The 19,600-nt window shown below is 45.7% G+C and overlaps 1 protein-coding gene and 1 long non-coding RNA gene across 17 annotated transcripts in view; one reads left to right on the top strand and one right to left on the bottom strand.

The window, feature by feature from the left end:
- The window catches only part of LOC106990969 (uncharacterized), a 48,510-nt gene extending 38,851 nt beyond the window's left edge, over window positions 1-9,659 (bottom strand). For 3 of the 4 annotated variants that reach the window (XR_009599421.1, XR_001434160.4, XR_003588257.3), the window contains exon 1: window positions 9,054-9,659. This is a non-coding gene — a long non-coding RNA (uncharacterized LOC106990969). The remainder of the gene's footprint in view (window positions 1-9,053) is intronic. The other variant, XR_001434159.4, reaches the window with a different exon arrangement.
- Window positions 9,660-9,757: 98 nt separating this feature from the next.
- The window catches only part of METTL21A (methyltransferase 21A, HSPA lysine), a 55,008-nt gene continuing 45,165 nt past the window's right edge, over window positions 9,758-19,600 (top strand). Inside the window, exons 1-5 of one of the 13 annotated variants that reach the window (XM_060410304.1) lie at window positions 9,758-9,828; window positions 10,684-10,863; window positions 12,286-12,397; window positions 17,011-17,327; window positions 18,147-18,726. In XM_060410304.1, the coding sequence (XP_060266287.1) occupies window positions 10,717-10,863; window positions 12,286-12,397; window positions 17,011-17,327; window positions 18,147-18,167 (597 nt within the window). In that variant the 5' untranslated portion in view covers window positions 9,758-9,828; window positions 10,684-10,716 and the 3' untranslated portion in view covers window positions 18,168-18,726. Of the gene's footprint in view, window positions 10,022-10,065; window positions 10,263-10,683; window positions 10,864-12,285; window positions 12,398-14,829; window positions 18,727-19,600 lie in introns of those variants that run through there. The other 12 variants (XM_060410303.1, XM_042244104.2, XM_012144109.4 and 9 more) reach the window with 12 other exon arrangements.

The raw sequence follows: 19,600 nt of genomic DNA, 5'->3' as shown, positions 1-19,600 counted from the left end.
ATGGCAACCCACTCCAGTATTCTTGCCTGGAGAATCCCATGGACAGAGGAGCCTGGCGGACTATAGTCCATGGGATCACAAAGAGTCAGACATGACTGAAGTGACTTAGCACGCATGTGTGGGCTCCAGTCATCTGCTGACATTGAGTGTAGAGAGGAGATTTTTTGTCTTTCAAACACAAGTCCATCTATTAGGATCATATTTGTTGTTTGGCAAATACAATAGCAAGTTATTATATAGGTGAAAGTTGCTCAGTCTGACTCGTTGTGACCCCATGGACTATACAGTCTATGGAATTCTCTAGGCCAGAATACTGGAGTGGGTAGCTGTTCCCTTCTCCAGGGGATCTTCCCAACCCAGGCACTGAACTCAGGTCTCCCGCATTGCAGGCAGATAGATTCTTTACCAGCTGAGCCACAAGGGAAGTCCTATTATATACATGAGGACCTTATATAATGTTTATTTTCTGTTTATGTTACTTCCTAAAAAAACACATCAGAAAATACAATAGCTAAAGCAAAAAAGGGAGCTTTATTATCAGGTTACACTGGCGTCCTGTAGACCCCAGGAGCCCAGGTGCAGCAGGACCTGGAGGACCATCTGGAGGCCTGGCTTCTCCACATACAGCACACCGGGTGGCCCTGATGGGCATGGCTTTTTCTCCTTTGTTCAAGGAACCAGCCCAGGCTGAAAGTATCAGGATTGTTTTTCTTCTTCAGGGGACACAAAAGGGAAAAAGCAGCTCAAACTCATTTAAGCTAATTAGGGAACTTAATGGCTCAAATAACCAAGCACTTCTGGCCCACTGGATCCAGGTGGTCACTCGGCGCCACAGGAGGCACTTCTCCTTCCACTGGCACCTGCAAGGGCTCCAGTCGCTCCTGGTTCAGTCCTCTTGGGACCAGATGACTAACAGGACTTGGATTTCTCATCCTTCTCAACCCTCTGGTTCTCTGAGAGTTCCAGCAAGTCTCACGATTGGCCACAGGAAAGCCCAGCTTTGGCCACATGCCTACTTCTGACCCAGCAGATGGAAGGAAATACTTTTTGGCCAGGCTGGGGCCACTTGCCTGGTCCTGGAGTCAAGGCTGAGGTCAGTCCCACCCCAAACATAGAAGAGTAACAGCAAATGCTACATGAAGTTCACTGTTTGCTGGGCATGGTTTTAAGTTCTTTAGACAACTCATTTTAACCTCACCTTGTGTGCTAAAATAGTTTCAGTCATGTCTGACTCTTTGCGACTCTGTGCACTGTAGCCCACCAGGCTCCTCCGTCCATGGGGATTTCCCAGGCAGAATACTGAGTGGGTTGCCGTGCCCCCCTCCAGGGGATCCTGCCGACCCAGGGATTGAACCTGCGTCTTTTATGTCTCCTGCATTGGCAGGCAGGTTCTTTACCGCTAGCACCACCTGGGAAGCCCTTGTTTACTAATTTAATCAGCAGATTATCCCCTCTTGATAGCTGGGGAAATTGAGGCACAGGTGAACGCATCTTAGCTAAGGTCTCACAACTGATTGAAAATAAGTTGCAGAGCTGGGCTAGGACCCAGATTCTTGGGCCCCAGGGCTCTTGACAATTAGCAAAAGGGGACTGCCAGCAACAAAACAAGAAATAAATATTGAATTAATAAAGATAACAACAAGAGATGTGCAGTAGCCACCCTGAATTCTCAATCTGCAGAGGGAATTATCTGCCCAGCCCGGGCCGAGTATCCACCTTGGTCCAGGGCAGGATCACATTGTACCAGGGTGGCTGCATCTGCTGTGACCTTGTATATGGACCAGTTCCAGAAAACAGGAAGGATAAAAGGATAAGCTCCCTTCTACCATTATTCTCTAGTGAGGAGTCATAAGATTGGGGAAAGGCAGTTTTAGTCATAGGAATAAAAATAAAAAGCTGTAAATTAAAAGGCCCTGGGTATACTTATTTATATTGTATCTTACCCTAAATTCTGCTCTCCACAAGGGGAGAGTAGGTATGAGGGTCCAATAGACGAAAGGTACATGGGGAACCATGGACCTGGAGGAGACGACCAAGCATAGTCCCTTTGTTTGGGTCCAGGAGATGCCCAGGGAGTGAAGCCCAGCCACCTTGCTATAAGCAAAAAGCACATAGATTTAGAGATTGTTATATTATGAACGAGCTGCACTCTGGAATTATAAATAATCCAGAAAGTGAATCTACCTTTTTGCACATCTCCCACAAGACTGTCCCAAGTAGGAAAATGGTCTTCAAGCCTTAGAATCACAGCTGCATAAAGGCAGTCAGTTGTCTCAGTTGATGCTGATGCTAACAAGGGACAGTGGGAGGTGTGTGAGTGCTCAGTTGTGTCCGACTCTTTGCGACCCCATGGACTGTAGTCTACGGGCTCCTCTGTCCAAGGAATTTTCCAGGCAAGAACGCTAGCGTGGGTTGCCATTTCCTCCTCCAGGAGATTGAACCTGGGTCTCCTGCATGGGCAGGTGAGTTCTTTACTATCGTGCCACCTGGGAAGCCCCATGTAGAGCTCCCCAAGAGGATCACCTTTACTGAAATTGAGCCACCCACACTATAAACTTCTCCCTGTTTTGAAACTTCCATCTTTTTTCACACTTGTGTTCTGGCAGCTTTTGCTGCCTTATACTGTAATAACAATCTCCAGTCTCAATGATGAGCTCAATAAAGGTTTATTTCTCACTTGTGGTTCAAGTATTACACAGGGTTGTTGGGGCTCTGCTCCACCAGGGGATGGGGTTAGGCAGCACCCCCATCTGGGGTCTGCAGGTCTTTAGCAACGGGAAAAGGAGCAGTGACAGGGCTCCAGAAAGGGGCGGTCCCTAACCCCATCCCCAGGTGGAGCAGACGCAATACAAGGGAGAAAAAAACTGTCTTTTCAACAAATGGTGCTGGAACAACTAGACATCCACATGGAAAAAATAATTCTAGATACTGTCTTACACCTTTCACAAGAATTAACTCGATATGGATCACAGACTTAAAATGCAAAACTATAAAACTCCTAGAAGATAAAATACGAGAAAGCCTAGACAACCTTGAGCATAGGTATAATACCAAAAGCATGATTCATGAAAGAAATAACTGATAAGCTTAACTTGCATTAAAGTTAACATTTCTGTTCTGCAAACGAAACTCAAGAGAATAAAAAGACAAGCCATAGACTGGAAGAATATTTCCAAAAGACACATGTAATAAAGGAGTATTATCCAAAGAACTCTTAAAACATAACTATAAGAAATCATATTTTAAAAAGGTCCAAACAACAGGTATGTGAAAAGGTGCTCAGCATCATTAATCACCACAGAAATGCAAATCAAAGCCACAATGAGCTATTTGTTGAATCCCTATTATAAAAAAGGTAAGAGATTACAACTGTTGGTGAGAATGTGTAGAGAAGAAAACCCTTGTGCACTGTGGGTGGGAATGTAAATTGCTACACTCACTATGGAAAACAGTATGGAGGTTCCTCAAAATATTAAAAATAGAACAGAATTACCATAAAATCTACCTAGAGGCTTCCCAGGTGGTGCTAGTGGTAAAGAACCTGCCTACCAATACAGGAGACATAGAGACATGGGTTCGATCTCTGAGTTGGGAAGACCCCTGGCGGGGGGCATGGCAATCCACTCCAGTATTTCTCAGTATTCTTGACTGAGAAATTCCAAGGACAGAGGAGCCTGGAGGGCTACAGTCCATGGGGTCACAAAGAATCAGACATGACTGAAGTGACTTAAGATAGCAGATCTTAAAAGTTCTCATCACAAGGAAAAAAACTGTAACTATGTGAGATTATGGATATTAACTAAACTTACTGTGATAATCATTTTGCTATATTTATATATATCATGTTATTATGTTGTATACTGTAAACTAATGCAAAGTTATATGTCAATTATATCTCAGTAAAACTGGGGAAAAAAAGAAAGATGCTCCATGGCACATGTAATTAGGGAATTGCAAATTAAAACAGCAATGAGAGGCCCCTACAAGCCCATTAGAATGGCCAACATTCAAACACTGACAACATCAAATGCTGGTAAGGATGTGAAGCAACAGGAACTCTCATTCATTTCTGATGGGATTGCAAAATCACAGTCACTTTGGAAAGCAGTTTGGCTGTTTCTTATAAAACAAAACATACTCTTCCATGTGACTCAGAAGTGATGCTCCTTGGTCTCTACCCAAAGGAGGTAAAAACTTATGACCATAGAGAAGCCTGTACAGGAATGTTTATAGCAGCTTTATTCATAACTGCCAAAACCTGGAAGCAACCAGGCTGTCTTTTAGTGGGTAAATGGACAAACTGTACTACATCCATACAATGGAAGGTGTGTCATTCAGCACTTAAAAGAAATAAACTACCAAACAATGAAAAGATATGAAGGAACCTTAAATGCACACTAAGCAAAAGGCTACACACTGTACGATTTTAACTATATGACCTCCTGGAAAATGCAAAACTTTTTGGAGTTTAAAAAAAAATCAGTGGTTGCCAAAGGTTATGGATGGATATGTGGAAGACAGAGGATTTTTAGGAAGTGCAACTACTCTATGTGATACTATAATGGTGGGTACATATCTTCATTTGTCCAAGTTCATAAAATGTACAACACCAACATGCTATGGAGATCAGTGGAGAAATAACTCCAGAAAGAATGGACAGAGCCAAAGCGAAAACAACACCCAGTTGTGGATGCGACTGGTGATGGAAGCAAAGTCTGATGTAAAGAGCAATATTGCATACGAATCTGGAATGCTAGGTCCATGAATCAAGGCAAACTGGAAGTGGTCAGACTGGAGATGGTAAGAGTGAACGTTGACATTTTAGGAATCAGCGAACTAAAATGGTCTGGAATGGGTGAATTTAACTCAGATGACCATTATATCTACTACTGTGGGTAGGAATCCCTTAGAAGAAATGCAGTAGCCGTCATAGTCAACAAAAGAGTCTGAAATGCTGTACTTGGATGCAATCGCAAAAACGACAGAATGATCTCCGTTCGTTTCCAAGGCAAACCATTCAATATCACGGTAATCCAAGTCTAAGCCCTGATCAGTAATGCTGAAGAAGCTGAACTATAAGACCTTTTAGAAGGTTCTATGAAGACCTATAAGGCCTTTTAGAACTGACACCCAAAAAAGATGTCCTTTTCATTATAGGGGACTGGAATGCAAAAGTAGGAAGTCAACAAACACCTGGAGTAACAGGCAAATTTGGCCTTGGAGTACAGAATGAAGCAGGGCAAAGGCTAATAGAGTTTTGCCAAGAGAACGCACTGGCCATAGTAAACACCCTCTTCCAACAACACAAGAGAAGACTCTACACATGGACATCACCAGATGGTCAACACCGAAATCAGATTGATTATATTCTTTGCAGTCAAATATGGAGAAGCTCTGTACAGTCAGTAAAAATAAGACCAGGAGCTGACTGTGGCTCAGATCATGAACTTCTTATTGCCAAATTCAGACTTAAATTGAAGAAAGTAGGGAAAACCACTAGACCATTCAGGTATGACCTAAATCAAATCCCTTACGATTATACAGAGGAAGTGAGAAATAGATTTAAGGGATTAGATCTGATAGACAGAGTGCCTGATGAACTATGGATGGAGGTTCATGACAGTGTACAGGAGACAGGGATCAAGACCATCCCCAAGAAAAAGAAATGCAAAAAAGCAAAATGGCTGTCTGAGGAGGCCTTACAAATAGCTGTGAAAAGAAGAGAAGAGGAAAGCAAAGGAGAAAAGGAAAGATATACCCATTAGAATGCAGAATTCTAAAAGATAGCAAGGAAAGATAAGAAAGCCTTCCTCAGTGATCAGTGCAAAGAAATAGAGGAAAACAACAGAATGGAAAGGTCAGAGATGTCTTCAAGAAAATTAGAGATACCAAGAGAACATTTTATGCAAAGATGGGCTTAATAAAGGACAGAAATGGTATGAGCTTAATAAAGGACAGAATTGGTATGGACTTAACAGAAACAGAAGATATTAAGAAGAGGCGGTAAGAATACACAGAAGAACTGTACAAAAAAGATCTTCATGACCCAGATAATCATAATGGTGTGATCACTCACCTAGAGCCAGACATCCTGGAATGTGAAGTCAAGTGGGCCTTGGAAAGCATTGCTATGGACAAAGCTAGTGGAGGTGATGGAATTCCAGCTGAGCTATTTCAAATCCTAAAAGATGATGCTGTCAAAGTACTACACTCAATATGCCAGCAAATTTGGAAAACCCAGCCACAGGACTGGAAAAGGTCAGTTTTCATTCTAATTCCAAAGAAAGGCAATGCCAAAAACTGCTCAAACTACCACACAATTGCACTCATCTCACATGCTATAAAGTAATGCTCAAAATTCTCCAAGCCAGGCTTCAACAATACGTGAACTGTGAACTACCAGATGTTCAAGCTGGTTTTAGAAAAGGCAGAGGAACCAGAGATCAAATTGCCAACATCTGCTGGATCACTGAAAAAGCAAGAGAGTTCCAGAAAAAACATCTATTTCTGCTATATTGACTGTGCCAAAGCCTTTGACTGTGTGGATCACAATGAACTGTGGAAAATTCTAAAAGATATGGGAGTACCAGGTCACCTGACCTGCCTCTTGAGAAATCTGTGTGCAGGTCAGGAAGCAACAGTTAGAACTGGACATGGAATAATAGACTGGTTCCAAACGAGGAAGGGAATACATCAAGGCTGTATTTTGTCACCCTGCTTATTTAACATATGCAGAGTACATCATGAGAAACGTTGGGCTGATGAAGCACAAGCTGGAATCAAGATTGCTGGGAGAAATATCAATAACCTCAGATATGCAGATGACACCACCCTTATGGCAGAAAGTGAAGAAGAGCTAAAGAGTCTGTTGATGAAAGTGAAAGAGGAGAGTGAAAAAGTTGGCTTAAAGCTCAACATTCAGAAAATGAAGATCATGGCATCCAGTCCATCACTTCATGGCAAATAGATGGGGAAACAGTGGAAAAAGTGTCAGACTTTATTTTTTGGGGCTCCGAAATCACTGCAGATGGTGATTACAGCCATGAAATTAAAAGATGCTTACTCCTTGGGGGAAAAGTTATTACCTAGACAGCATATTAAAAAGTAGAGACATTACTTTGCCAACCAAGGTCCATCTAGTTAAGGTTATTGTTTTTCCAGTAGTCATGTATGGATGTGAGAGTTGTACTAAAAAGAAAGCTGAGCACCAAACAACTGATGCTTTTGAATTGTGGAATTGGAAAAGACTCTTGAGAGTCCCTTGGACTGCAAGGAGATCCAACCAGTCCATCCTAAAGGAAGTCAATCCTGAATATTCATTGGAAGGACTAATATTGAAGCTGAAACTCCAATACTTTGGCTACCTGATGCTAAGAGCTGACTCCTTTGAAAAGACCCTGATGCTGGGAAAGATTGACGGGAGGAGAAGGGGATGACAGAGGATAAGATGGTTGGATGGCATCACCAACTGAATGGACATGAGTTTGAGTAAACTCCAGGAGTTGGTGATGGACAGGGAGGCCTGGCATATTGCAGTCCATGGGGTCACAAAGAGTCAGACACGACTGAGCAACAGAACTGAACTGAACTGACAACACCAACAGTGAAGTCTAATGTGTAAACTCTGGTCTTGGGGGGGTGACAATGATGTGTTACCGTAGGTTCATCAGTTGTAATAAATGTACCATTCTGGTGGGAGATGACAAATGGGGGAGGCTAGGCACCGGGCAGGGAGTGCTTGGGGAATCGTTGCACTTTCTTGCCAGTTTTGGCATAAAACAGCCAGTTTTATGCCACTAACATAAAAAAGTTAGTCATGAATAACTGAGCAAAGCAAAGAAAGGAAAAAAAAAAGGAAAAGATATTCACTGGTGACCTTCAAAGTTCTTCAAGTCACTTTTGCAGCCCAGGGTCCCAGCTTTCTAAGGAAATCTGGACAGAGAGCAGAGCACGCCCCCTGCGGGATTTGAGAGGAATAGGAAGCGGGGACGCGGGGGTCGGGGGGTGGTGGTGGTCCAGGCTGCCGGCCGGAATCACCCGGGAAGCTCTGAAAAATAGGATTGCTCTAGGCCCCACCGCTTACCAGCTGAGACTTTGCAGTGGCGGCATCCAGCTCTGCAGGGCTGAAAAGCGCTCCAGTTTATTCTAAAGTGCAGGCGGAGCTGAGACTCGCTGCGAGAGAGCGGCGGCGGGTGGGTTGCGGGGTCTGGGGGTCAAGATCCAAGAGGAAAAAGAAACCTTCCAGGGAGAAGGAGGGTAGCCCTCATCTCGTCATTTGTGCCCCCCTCCCTCCAACTCCCAGCGCAGTCACATTCCTGGATGCTCTCTCCAACCGCGTCCCTCCCAGGGACCTGCGACCAGATGCCACACTCTGAGCAGCTTTCGTCTCAAGAACGGGTGCCCCCAGGGCAGGTGCGCTGACCTTTCGGCCGGGGAAGGAAGGAGACAGGATCCCGGCTGACGGCGCTAGCAACAACCCCGGCCAGGGTGCCGCGTGCGGGCTCCGAGAAGGGCTTTGTCGCGTTTCCCACTGCGCAGCCACGGAGCACGCGAATTCACTAACTCGGACTTCACCTGGGTGAGATGGTGAATGGGTGATGGGTGGTGGATGGCTGACCACGTATTCTTAGGGGCGAATTTTCTCCTACACCCGCTAACTGACCACCCTTAAAACTAAAAACCCGCAAGCGCACAAATTTTAAGACCACACACACACACAAAAGCGCGAGCGCGAGAACTAGCACACAGACTGGCAGGCAGACCCGCCGCCTCTCCAGTGCCAGGCGGGTGGCTTCGCGGTCCCCGGCCGCGGTGGCACCCATGCCCTCCGCGCCCCCGCTTCTGCAGCGGTGTATATCCAGTAGTGTAGTAGTGTTAGTCACTTAGTCGTGCCCGACTCTTTGTGACCCCAAGGACTATAGCCCGCCAGGCGCTTCTGTCCATGGAATTCTCCAGGCAAGAATACTGGAGTGGGTTGGCATTTCCTTCTCCCATCCTGATGGTAGTGGACACTGAAAACATTTAGGCATAAAGTGTTGGCTAGCATAGCTCACCAGTAGAATGAGATCACCTGTTTGTTGGCTCTCAGCACCGCCCTCAGTGTGGCGATCTGCTCCCGTTTGGTGCTCAGTAGGGACTTGAACCTGAGGATCTCTTTCATTAGGGCTTTCTTGTCTTTATCGATCACGGGGTCTGCAGCTCCTTGACGAGACAGTTGCAAGGACCGGTCCACGGCTTTCTGCAGATGTTTGATTTAGTCCCGGAGCATGGCATTAAGGTTGTAGATATTCATTGGTTCTTTGCGAATGTCACTTGTATCTAATACTGGAGATGATGGCGGGGCAGTAATAACAGAGGGTATCGTAAAGCGGAATAATCATACTGTTAATGCCTAGTATTTAAGTTCAGGATCGAGTCCGCCCAGTTTAAGTTCAGGATCGAGCCTGCAGTGGTCGTTATAGAACTCCCCGATTTAGACAGCGTGGATCCCCACGAGCTCCACCCTCGGCGGCCAGAGAAACTGACTTGCGGGTGCGGATACCTTGCGGACACACGCAGCGGGAACCCCGCCCCGCCCCCGCCTCCGCCCCGCCATCCCCGCGCTGGTCCCCACTGCACCCGCCGCTCCGCGTCGCTGGCGCTCGGGGATCGCGTGTTCTGGGAGGGCGGGGGACCGGAAACGGGTGGCCCAGCGCCGGCCACCCGCCCCCTCCCGGCCCGGCGCGGCGGTCTACCCGGGCTCTGGCCCTTTAAAGCCGGTCATTTCCGCCGGCGACCTTGGGGGCGGGGAGAGCAGCGCGCGCGCCTCGCGAGGCCGTCTCCGGAGCCGTAAGTAGAGGCCAGGCCGTGCCGCGGGCCCCAGTGCGTGGCCCGCCGGGCTCCCGGGGCGCTGGCCGCGCCCCCGGCGGGGAGGTTCCGGCGCTCCCGGGGCGGGGTGAGGCCGGGCCGAGCGGGCGGCCCCTCTCCAGGCTCCCGCCCCTACGCCGCAGCTGCCCGTAGCCCCGGGGCCCGGCGGAAGGACGTGCGTCTCTGTCCGCCGCCCCTGTTTGGGGTTGGGGGGCGGGCGACTCCGGGGAGGGCTCCCAGCCGCGGAGGGGGGCGACTCCATGCCGGACCCAGGGTCCCGCTCCCCGCGAGAGATTCAGAATGCCCGAGTGTCTTTCACTTTCAGTCTCCAGGAAATGGATCTGCGTAGACCGTGTATATCCAGCCGGTACCATAAACCAGGATAATCACAACGTTAACCCCAGGTTGAAGTTCAGGTTCGAGTCCGTGGTGGTCCCCATTGAACTCACCGAGCGAGAGGGAGCGAGGGGAGACCAACACAAAACAATAGATGCCCCGCCGACCGCGGCGGGTTGCAAGCCGCCGTCCACGCGGGCCCAGGCGGTTTAGAAAGCGCTACTTTCTCCGCGTCCTGAGCTGTCACCTCCACTTCGCTCACTCATCGCGCTGCGAATTCACTGAGTGGTTACCGCTGAGGGTATAGGGCATCCAGCACCTTTGGCTTGAGTTCAGAGCGAAATCTCACTTCCCAGGAGGGCCGTGCAAAAGGGATTAGAGACTTCGCCTCAACTCTTTCTTCTTTTGAACTTGTAACAATTGGCTTTGAGCATTTGGAGCTACTAAAGAGGTCGTGCATTTTCTACCTAGAGCCTCACTCAAGATTCTTTTGCCCTACAGCTTGGAGGGAGCAGAGAGCTGGCCGGGGGCGAGATGGCCCTGGTGCCCTATGTGGAGACCGCGGAGATGGGGCTGCAGAGATTCCACAAGCCTCTGGCCACCTTCTCCTTTGCAAACCACACGATACAGATCCGTCAGGACTGGAAGCAACTGGGAGTCGCAGCGGTGGTTTGGGACGCGGTAAGTGATCGCCGGACGTCTCTGAAAATATCAGCAATTGATGATAAGAGTGCTCTTATTTTTGAAAAGTTAACAGCTTTGTTGGGTTGTAATTTATATACTGTACTTTGCAGTTTAAGTTTTTTTTTTTAAAGTAAATTCACAAAGTGGTGCAAGTACCACTATGCTCAGTTTTAAAACATTGCATCACCACACCCCATCCCCAGAAAACCTCTACCCATTAGATCATTTTCCTGCACCCCACCTCACCAAACAGATTGCATTTTAAGGGTGAGTAAAGAAAGCTGAGAGAAATCAAATGACTTGCCACTGGAGTCCCTAGCTGCTTTGGACACTAGTTTAACACTGCACAAAGGAAATGTAACTGACAAAGCCCCACAGGAGGATCATGTGTTTTCTTTAAGTTTTCCATAGTTGTCATGATCAAAAAACGACACTATAATGGTTACTTTTTCCTCTCCCCAGCCTTGTTCTTTCAACTGCTTGTAGCAGACTTGCCCTCAGCCTCTAGCCACACCTGGGATTCAGTGGGAACTCAGGATTCAGCCAATGCTGGATAAATGATTGGCATAGATACAGTTTTACAATCTTAACATTGTATTGGGGGTGTCAGAAACATTCAGGGATACAAAATATTGATATATCTGTAACCCAGTAGTACTACTTCTAGGAATCTAGTCCAAGGTAACAAGAAAAGTTTTCTCAGAAAGAGTAATAAAGATACAGAATAGTGAGGAATGGATGAGTCTCCTTCATTCTCACTGAGAAGAGGAATTGCTTGGTATACTAATAGTATGTGGCCATGAAAAATTAAAGTGATGTTAAGAGCATACATTGATTTTTAGAGTTGTTTGCAAATGCTAACTCACATATCAAGTCCAACCCTTCATCTGAAACTTACCCCTTGATGTCCGGTCGCTGTGGGGTGATGAGTGTTAGGGGCTCAGGAGAGCAGGAGAGAGGGATGCAGCTCCGAGAGACTTGGTGGGGCTCTGCTTGTCCCCTTTGGTTGTGGCCTTGCTGATTTGAACTCGGTTTAGGAACTGGACATTCCTTAAGCCAAATCACAGAGACTGTTCATGTCAGCTCTGCCAGAATGGGTTTGTAAACCTTGAGTGTCAGAGTGCTGTGACACAGAAGTTAACCTTCCCAGATTCAGCAGGACCCGGCCTTGGATGGGCAGAATCACTGACTGCCCCAAGGGCCTCTGGTGGGGCTGGGGGCAGCTGGGCCGTGGGACTTGGTATCCATGTTTGCTCTAGGTGACCCTACCAGCAGCAGCTGAGTTCCCATGGGTGCTGTTAACCTGGGAGTTGAGCTTTGCAGTGGGAGGGGGTGTGTGGTAACTTCCTGGAGCATGGAGCCTGCTGGAAATCCTAAAGCGCTTATTGACCTTAACTGTCATACTGTGTTTTGACTCAGGCTGTCGTTCTTGCCACGTATCTGGAGATGGGCACTGTGGAACTCAGGGGCTGCTCTGCTGTGGAGCTGGGTGCTGGCACAGGGCTGGTGGGCATAGTGGCTGCCCTGCTGGGTGAGTGTGACGCAGGGCTCCCTCCTGTGTGAGTGGAGGGGTCGCCTTTTCATGACGCAAACCCATTGTCAGTTTCCCTCTTACTGGGTTACTGTCCTTCTCCTTGTACTTATTATGAGTCACAGGCCACAACTGCTATGCTCACAACTCCAGGAAGGCTCATTCCTTCTCTCTCTGTCTCTCATCCTGTTATTTATATTCTCACTGGAGATGCTTTGCCCACTTCAATTCTGTGATGATCTTAAGGAGACTGAATTCAAAGAGAATTATCCAATTCATGTGTTTTAAAAAAAATTTTTTTTATTTTACAGTTTTAGGTACTGACCTCCTGCAATGCAGGGGAAGCAGATTTGATCTCTGGGTTGGGAAGATCCCCTGGAGAAGGAAATGGCAACCCACTCCAGTATTCTTGCCTGGGAAATCCCATGGAGCCTGGCAGGCTACAGTCCATGGGGTCTCAAGAGCTGGACATGACTTAGCAACTAAACCACTATCCCTGTCTCTATATTTGGATTTACCCCAAGGAAGTAAGGAGAGCAGAAAATCTTTTACCTTTGTTGCTGAGGAATCTTTGGTGGTTTGTTCCTTTTAGGAAGGGCTGGGCCCCCTGCAGTTTGAACTGACATCTTCTATTAAACAGTAGGTAGTTCTGACTTGATGTCAAGGTTTGTATGTGTGTGTGTGGTTTTTTTTTTTTTTCATACAGACATTAATTTAGGCCTAGAGCATTTTTAACCTTCATTTCTATTTCATAATTCATTGACTCTTTTTTGACAAAGAGTTGACTGTTGACAAATTTTTTGATTCTTTACAACTTCTGGCTTGTGCAGTTCAAGCGATTTGATGATTGGGTAGACCTGCCTCTAAGATACAATATATACTATTCCTCACTTCAGTATTGTCAGCTGTGGCTCTTGTTTCTGCTTCCCTGGGTCTGGAGTGGGGCCCAAGAGCCTGCATTTCTTATGAGCTCCCAAGTGATGACAGTGATGCCCAAACTGCTGGTCCTCAGACCACGCTGAGGTGGTCAGGATCTAGAATTCCATCATGTGCGTACAAGTACTTGAGGACCCACTAAAGCCCCACTTCTGTCCTGTTCTTTTTCTGGTAACATATCTTTTTCAGTATTCCTTTCTCTGTTTAGATTTTGCCTTCCGATGGGGAGCATAGGCAGGGGCGGTGGGTGGAATTGTGTACCTAGAAGCTGGCTTAGGTCCATCTGTATGACATCACTGGAGAAGGCAATGGCACCCCACTCTAGTACTCTTGCCTGGAAAATCCCATGGTTGGACGACCCTGGTAGGCTGCAGTCCATGGGGTCACTAAGAGTCGGACACGACTGAGCTACTTCCCTTTCACTTTTCACTTTCCTGCATTGGAAAAGGAAATGGCAACCCATTCCGGTGTTCTTGCCTGGAGAATCCCAGGGATGGGGGAGCCTGGTAGGCTGCTGTCTACGGGGTCGCACAGAGTCGGACACGACTGAAGCCACTTAGCAGCAGCAGTCTGATATGACAGGTGGCACTAGTGGTAAAGAACCCACCTGCCAATGCAGGAGACATAAGAGATGTGGGTTTCATCCCTGGGTCGGGAAGATCCCTTGGAGAAGGGAATGGCAACCCATTCCAGTATTCTTGCCTGGAGAACCCTGTGGACAGAGAGGCCTGGTGGGCTACAGTTCCATGGTGGGGGCAAAGAGTCAGACACGACTGAAGCGACTTAGCACGCAAGCGTGTCTGATGTCACAGCACTTTCCGTCACTGGGGAGGCCCTCACTGATACCACCTTTTGTTCTCCTCACATTAACCTTATATCATCCCTATGTATGTTAGGTATGTTTTAAAATTTTCGTTTTGCCAGTGAAGCTGGAAGTTCTGGGAAACTAACCCACTTTCTGAAGTCCTGATCAGTGTCAACCTGAGACTCAAACCAGGCTTGTCGCATACGGCAGCCTGAGTTCTTTCTTTCTGCAATACTGACCCTCACCTCGGTGACGTGAGAGGAGTTAACTGGATGGAGAGATGAAGTTTCTTTTGTCTCTTCCTGAGAACAAGGGCCTCCTCACTGCTGGCAAGACAGAGTGTGGTGATGTGCACAGGGTTAGAGGCCCACTAGGCGCTGACCTTTTTTTTTTTCAATTTAATTTTACTGAAGCATAGTTGATTCCCAATGTCATGCCAACTTCTGCTGCACAGCAAACCGACCCAGGCATATATATACATATATACATTTTCCATTTTGCTCCGTCACAGCATACTGAATACAGTTCCCTGTGCTACGCAGTAGGACTTTGCTGCCATTCATCCCACATACAATAGTTTGCACCTGCTGATCCCAAACATTGGGAAATACGCCCTCCTGCCCACTCCCTCACCACCCCCCAGCCGCAAGTAAGCACTTCACCTGCTCTGACTTCTTTTAACTCTTACTAGCTGTGTTACCAGAGAAGGCCATGGCACCCCACTCCAGTACTCTTGCCTGGAAAATCCCACGGACGGAGGAGCCTGGTGGGCTGCAGTCCATGGAGTCGCGAAGAGTTGGACATGACGGAGTGACTTCCCTTTCACTTTTAACTTTCATGCATTGGAGAAGGAAATGGCAACCCACCCCAGTGTTTTTGCCTGGAGAATCCCAGGGACGGCGGAGCCTGGTGGGCTGCCATCTATGGGGTCGCACAGAGTCGGACACGACTGAAGCGACTTAGCAGCAGCAGCAGCAGGTTGCTTCTAAGTCCTAGCTATTGTAAACAGTGCTACTATGAACATTGGGGTACATTTGTCTTTTTCAGTTGTGGTTTCCTCTGGGTATATGCCCAGCAGTGGGATTGCTGGGTCATATGGTAGTTTTACTACTAGTTTTTTAAAGGAATCTCCATCCATATTTTAATCACAGTTATAATTGTGATTCCATACATGTGCCTATGCATTTGGTTATTCCCCTGCCTAAGTTACCTTCTCAGTGAGGCCTTTCCTTTCAAACCAACTCTCTTACTTCCTGATGTTTTATATCTCTCTTTCCTGCTTTATTTTTTTCTTAGTGTGTACTTCCGACTAACATACTGGACATCCTGCTTTTAAAAACACCCCTTGCTGCCTCTCTCCTCACTTAAATGTAGATTCTGTGAAGGTAGGGGTCTTTGTCCCATGGCTGATGGCAGCCACCTGGATATTTATGGAATTGGTGGATGTTTTGGGGAATGGTCAACTGACAGTAAGATTCTACTGAAACTTGTGGCACACTCGGCAGGTGAGAAGTAGCCTCAGAAACCTCTGAGGCAGGCATTCCAGGAGGTTTCCATCTAAGAGCTATTAATGTGAACACCGAGGTGACATGGAAAACCACATCACTCCAGTGCTGACAGCAGAGTGCTCGGTAGACTGTTAGGAAGTCCAGAGGTAAAGTTCTAGGTCAAAGCAGGAAAAGGCTTGCTACTGGGAGAAATGGAAAGTATCACTGAATTCTACTCTGGTGAGCATGCTGGCTAGCAACAGTGATAGGTGCATGCATCTGTCAACTTGCACATTTTCACAGTATCACACTCAGGACTGAGTCACATGTCCAGCTGAATTATATACCCTAATATGTTATATGTCAAGATAAGAAAGCTTCAGTGTAGACTATACTGAAATGGTGCTGCCAACAGCTGTTCTGGGATCCTCTAGGGGATTGCTCATGAAGATTGCAGATTGGAGGATGCAGATGAAAAATAACTTATGAAAGAGTTAAATGTGATGTTTATGTTTTAGAATTTACAGGGTTAAAACCAGGCAGGATCATGTGTGTGATAGTGTTAATGCAATGTAGATGAGGGGTTTCAGGGCTGACCTTATGTAGTTGCTTCACCTGAAGGGTTACTACCCTTCAGACTTCTCTCCGCCATACTGGTTCAAAAAGTTGAATCTCTTAGTTCATTGTAAACAACCCACAAGAAACAGATTAATACAATACTGCCTCCTTTATTTTACACATTGCTTGTAGAAACTTAGCACATAGAGAACATCATTTCACCTACAGGACTGTAATACAATCTTGTGATTTTTAACTTTATCGTTTTTCCATAATTATATATAAATTGAATGATTACATATAGACTGGCTGCTTCCTGACAGCGTAAGTAGAGGTAGATTGAAATTTCTTAGTAGCCAGTTAATCTTCTCCATGCTTCTTTTTAAAGCTTTAGCCCCAGAAAGGAGTCTTTCTGTGTTTAAAAGTATCTTGCTGTCTTCATAATCGTTTGCGCCCAGATTTTTCGTCTTTGGCTTCAATTTTGCCCTGGAGCCTACTGACTTGAAGATGGTAACCTAATGAATGAAGTGTAATGGTAGACACTTATGGAGGGTTGGGCCACTTCTGCCTGCAGATTTCAGAAGCATCAGCTAGCGTATCACTTGGCTGCTTTGTATTTAATTGGCATAACTTCTGCAAACAGCAAGGAGGAGTCATAGAGGCAAACCGGAGGTTCATGTTTACCTGCAGGCGGCAGAGGAGGAGCTTCTGGCCATTGTTCTGATGCATCAGGTGAAATGTGTAGAGTCGCTCACCTGCTGTTTAACTTGACCCCTCTACTTGTTAATTATACTGATGTGTGCATTACTTTCTGTCCCACATTCTAGGTGCTCACGTGACTATCACGGATCGAAAAGTAGCATTAGAGTTTCTTAAATCAAACGTTCAAGCCAATTTACCACCCCATATCCAGCCCAAAGCTGTTGTTAAGGAGCTGACTTGGGGACAAAATTTGGGGAGTTTTTCACCTGGAGAATTTGACCTGATACTTGGAGCTGATATCATATATTTAGAAGAAACATTCACAGATCTTCTTCAAACATTGGAGCATCTCTGTAGCAACCACTCTGTGGTTCTTTTAGCTTGCCGAATTCGCTATGAACGGGATTACAACTTCTTAGCAATGCTGGAAAGGCAATTTACTGTGAGTAAGGTTCACTATGATTCTGAAAAAGACGTACATATTTACAAAGCACAGAGGAGATTCCTGAGAGAGGACTTATAATTGGTTCTAATTTATAAGAATGTTGTCACTGAGTGTATCAATTAAGGTCTTACACGGGGAATATAATCATATGTAATAAAGTAGCCGCTGTACAAGTTTAACCAAAGGTTCTCAAAAGACAAAGCAAATGGGCAGTTTTAAAACAAAGCAGCCCTTTGTCCCATAGCTGTGACTTCTTTAGTTATATTTTACTAACTCTGAAATTCAGTTAACATTAAAGGAAAGTGTGAGATTTTGGTTTGTGTTGTTTCTGTATCCCATACGCTCCCTCTCAAAACACAATTTTCATCGATGCTCTGATGAAGGGTTGGTATAAAGAACTTGTTTTGGTGAGGCTAGGTGATACAAATCATTTAAAACACATTGTAAGACATATGTTTATCCCAGTTTTCTAATTTTCTGAGTATAAGACAAGAAGCTTAATGTACATTCCCTAATCTGTTAATACTATTGAAATCTTTTGTCTGATATATTTAGGCCTTAAGTACTTTTGGTTACTGGAGATTAGGATGTGAGTTTCCTGAGGTCTCATATGCTTTTTTGGTGTAATTTCAGATTTAGGTATATAAACAAAAGTAAATAAAAATAAAATTTTAGTTACTTTTTGGTACGCTCCTAAAATCTTGGACCTCTGTGTGCTGGGAATAGGTTATCTTCTTCAAATCCAAAGCTGTAGTATCTCCCTTCAGCTTTACCCTTTCTCGAATGTGTTTGTATTTCTCAAATGTTGTTTTGTAGGCTTCCCCTGCCTCCTCATAATGCACAGGATGACAGGAAAAGGAGAAGTTTTAGACCTCACCCCTCGATGGGAGGTCGACTCCCCACGTCTCAGCTCCTTCCACATTGCACTTGTGACTGTTTATTCAGTGTTTGTGTGCCCCAGAAGATTGCACAGTTCTTGGGGGGCCAGGAATGCTTCTGCCTCTTTCATTATGGTCTCCCCAGTATCTAGTATATCATAACCAAAGATTTGTTGAATGAAAAAGATACATTACAGTTAGAGGGTATTGATCTTTGGATTGACTGACTGCTACATTGTTTTGTGATTACCTTTGATAGACTTTATGAAGTCTCACACATACCCTGGCCTTTTGTTTTTTACCCCCACAACGTAAAACCTTAAACAACAGCTTAAACATGTAGACCACAAGAATATTATTATCTCAGTATGATGTTTCGCACTAGATAGATTTCTTTGTAAAACAATAGAAATAAGACCTCCTCCCTCTTAACCTTTTAATGACTATTTTGGATGTGTCATATTTTAAATAGAGCTTTAGATAGAGGTTTTACTTTAATAAAGGTGAATTTAAAGTTCTGAGCATGTACCAGTTGTGATGTACCAGTTCAACACAGTTCTGATAAATGCACATGAAATGGAAATATCCACGGATAACCGAATCCAGAAAATGCCAGTACTGTACCATGGGCCTGGAACATCTTTAAAAACAAGTAAAATAAAAGCCCTGTAATATTAACAACATTGTAATGAAAGGCCAATCCCATCTAGGTTTGTTGCTAGAAATGAATATATTAATTGGAGCTCAGCTCCGTTGCTTGAACATCCCTGGCTTTGGAGAGAGCCACGAGAATGTCTGGGTATGGATGGGGTGGGGTGGGGGCAGCAGACTGCTTGGGTGCACTGCCAAGTGAAGTAAGCTGTGATTGGGTTCTCTTACATTTCTGTAAAACATTAAGAGTCAGAAAAGGTGAAAGGTAACTTTTCCCCTTTGTCCTACAAATAGAAGAAAAGGTGAGAAAAATTCACCAGGAATAGCTCAGCTGTCTAAGTGAAAATCAAGTCGTGTTTTTTTTTTTTTTTTTTTTTGGCTTTGGGTTCAAAATGTCACAGGTCCAGTTCCCCAGGGAAATAGACTCAGGGTGGAAGGTTAAGGTTCAGAAAGTTTAAATGAGAATGCTTTCAAGAACCTCTGAGGGAGTAAAAGTAGCAGGATTGGGAAAGAGGGAGAAATTGGGTTGGGATGCAGATGGGAAAGCCCTCAGCAGAATTCAGAGCTGGGATGGCCAGAAAATGGGTGTTGAGGCAAGGGGGTGGGACTTACATCCTTGTGTAGTCAGTCATTGGATCCAAGGGGCTTAACTCTGGGGTGAAGACAGTTCCTGAGAGACTCAGCTGAGCGCCATCAGCCACCGATGTTACCAGAAGCTGGGAAATGAGTGCTTCAGGGGCG

Source organism: Ovis aries, chromosome 2, assembly GCF_016772045.2.
Source record: "Ovis aries strain OAR_USU_Benz2616 breed Rambouillet chromosome 2, ARS-UI_Ramb_v3.0, whole genome shotgun sequence".
Taxonomy (NCBI): domain Eukaryota; kingdom Metazoa; phylum Chordata; class Mammalia; order Artiodactyla; family Bovidae; genus Ovis; species Ovis aries.
The sequence above is the reverse complement of the archived record's forward strand: the minus strand, read 5'-3'. Positions and strand labels throughout refer to the sequence as shown.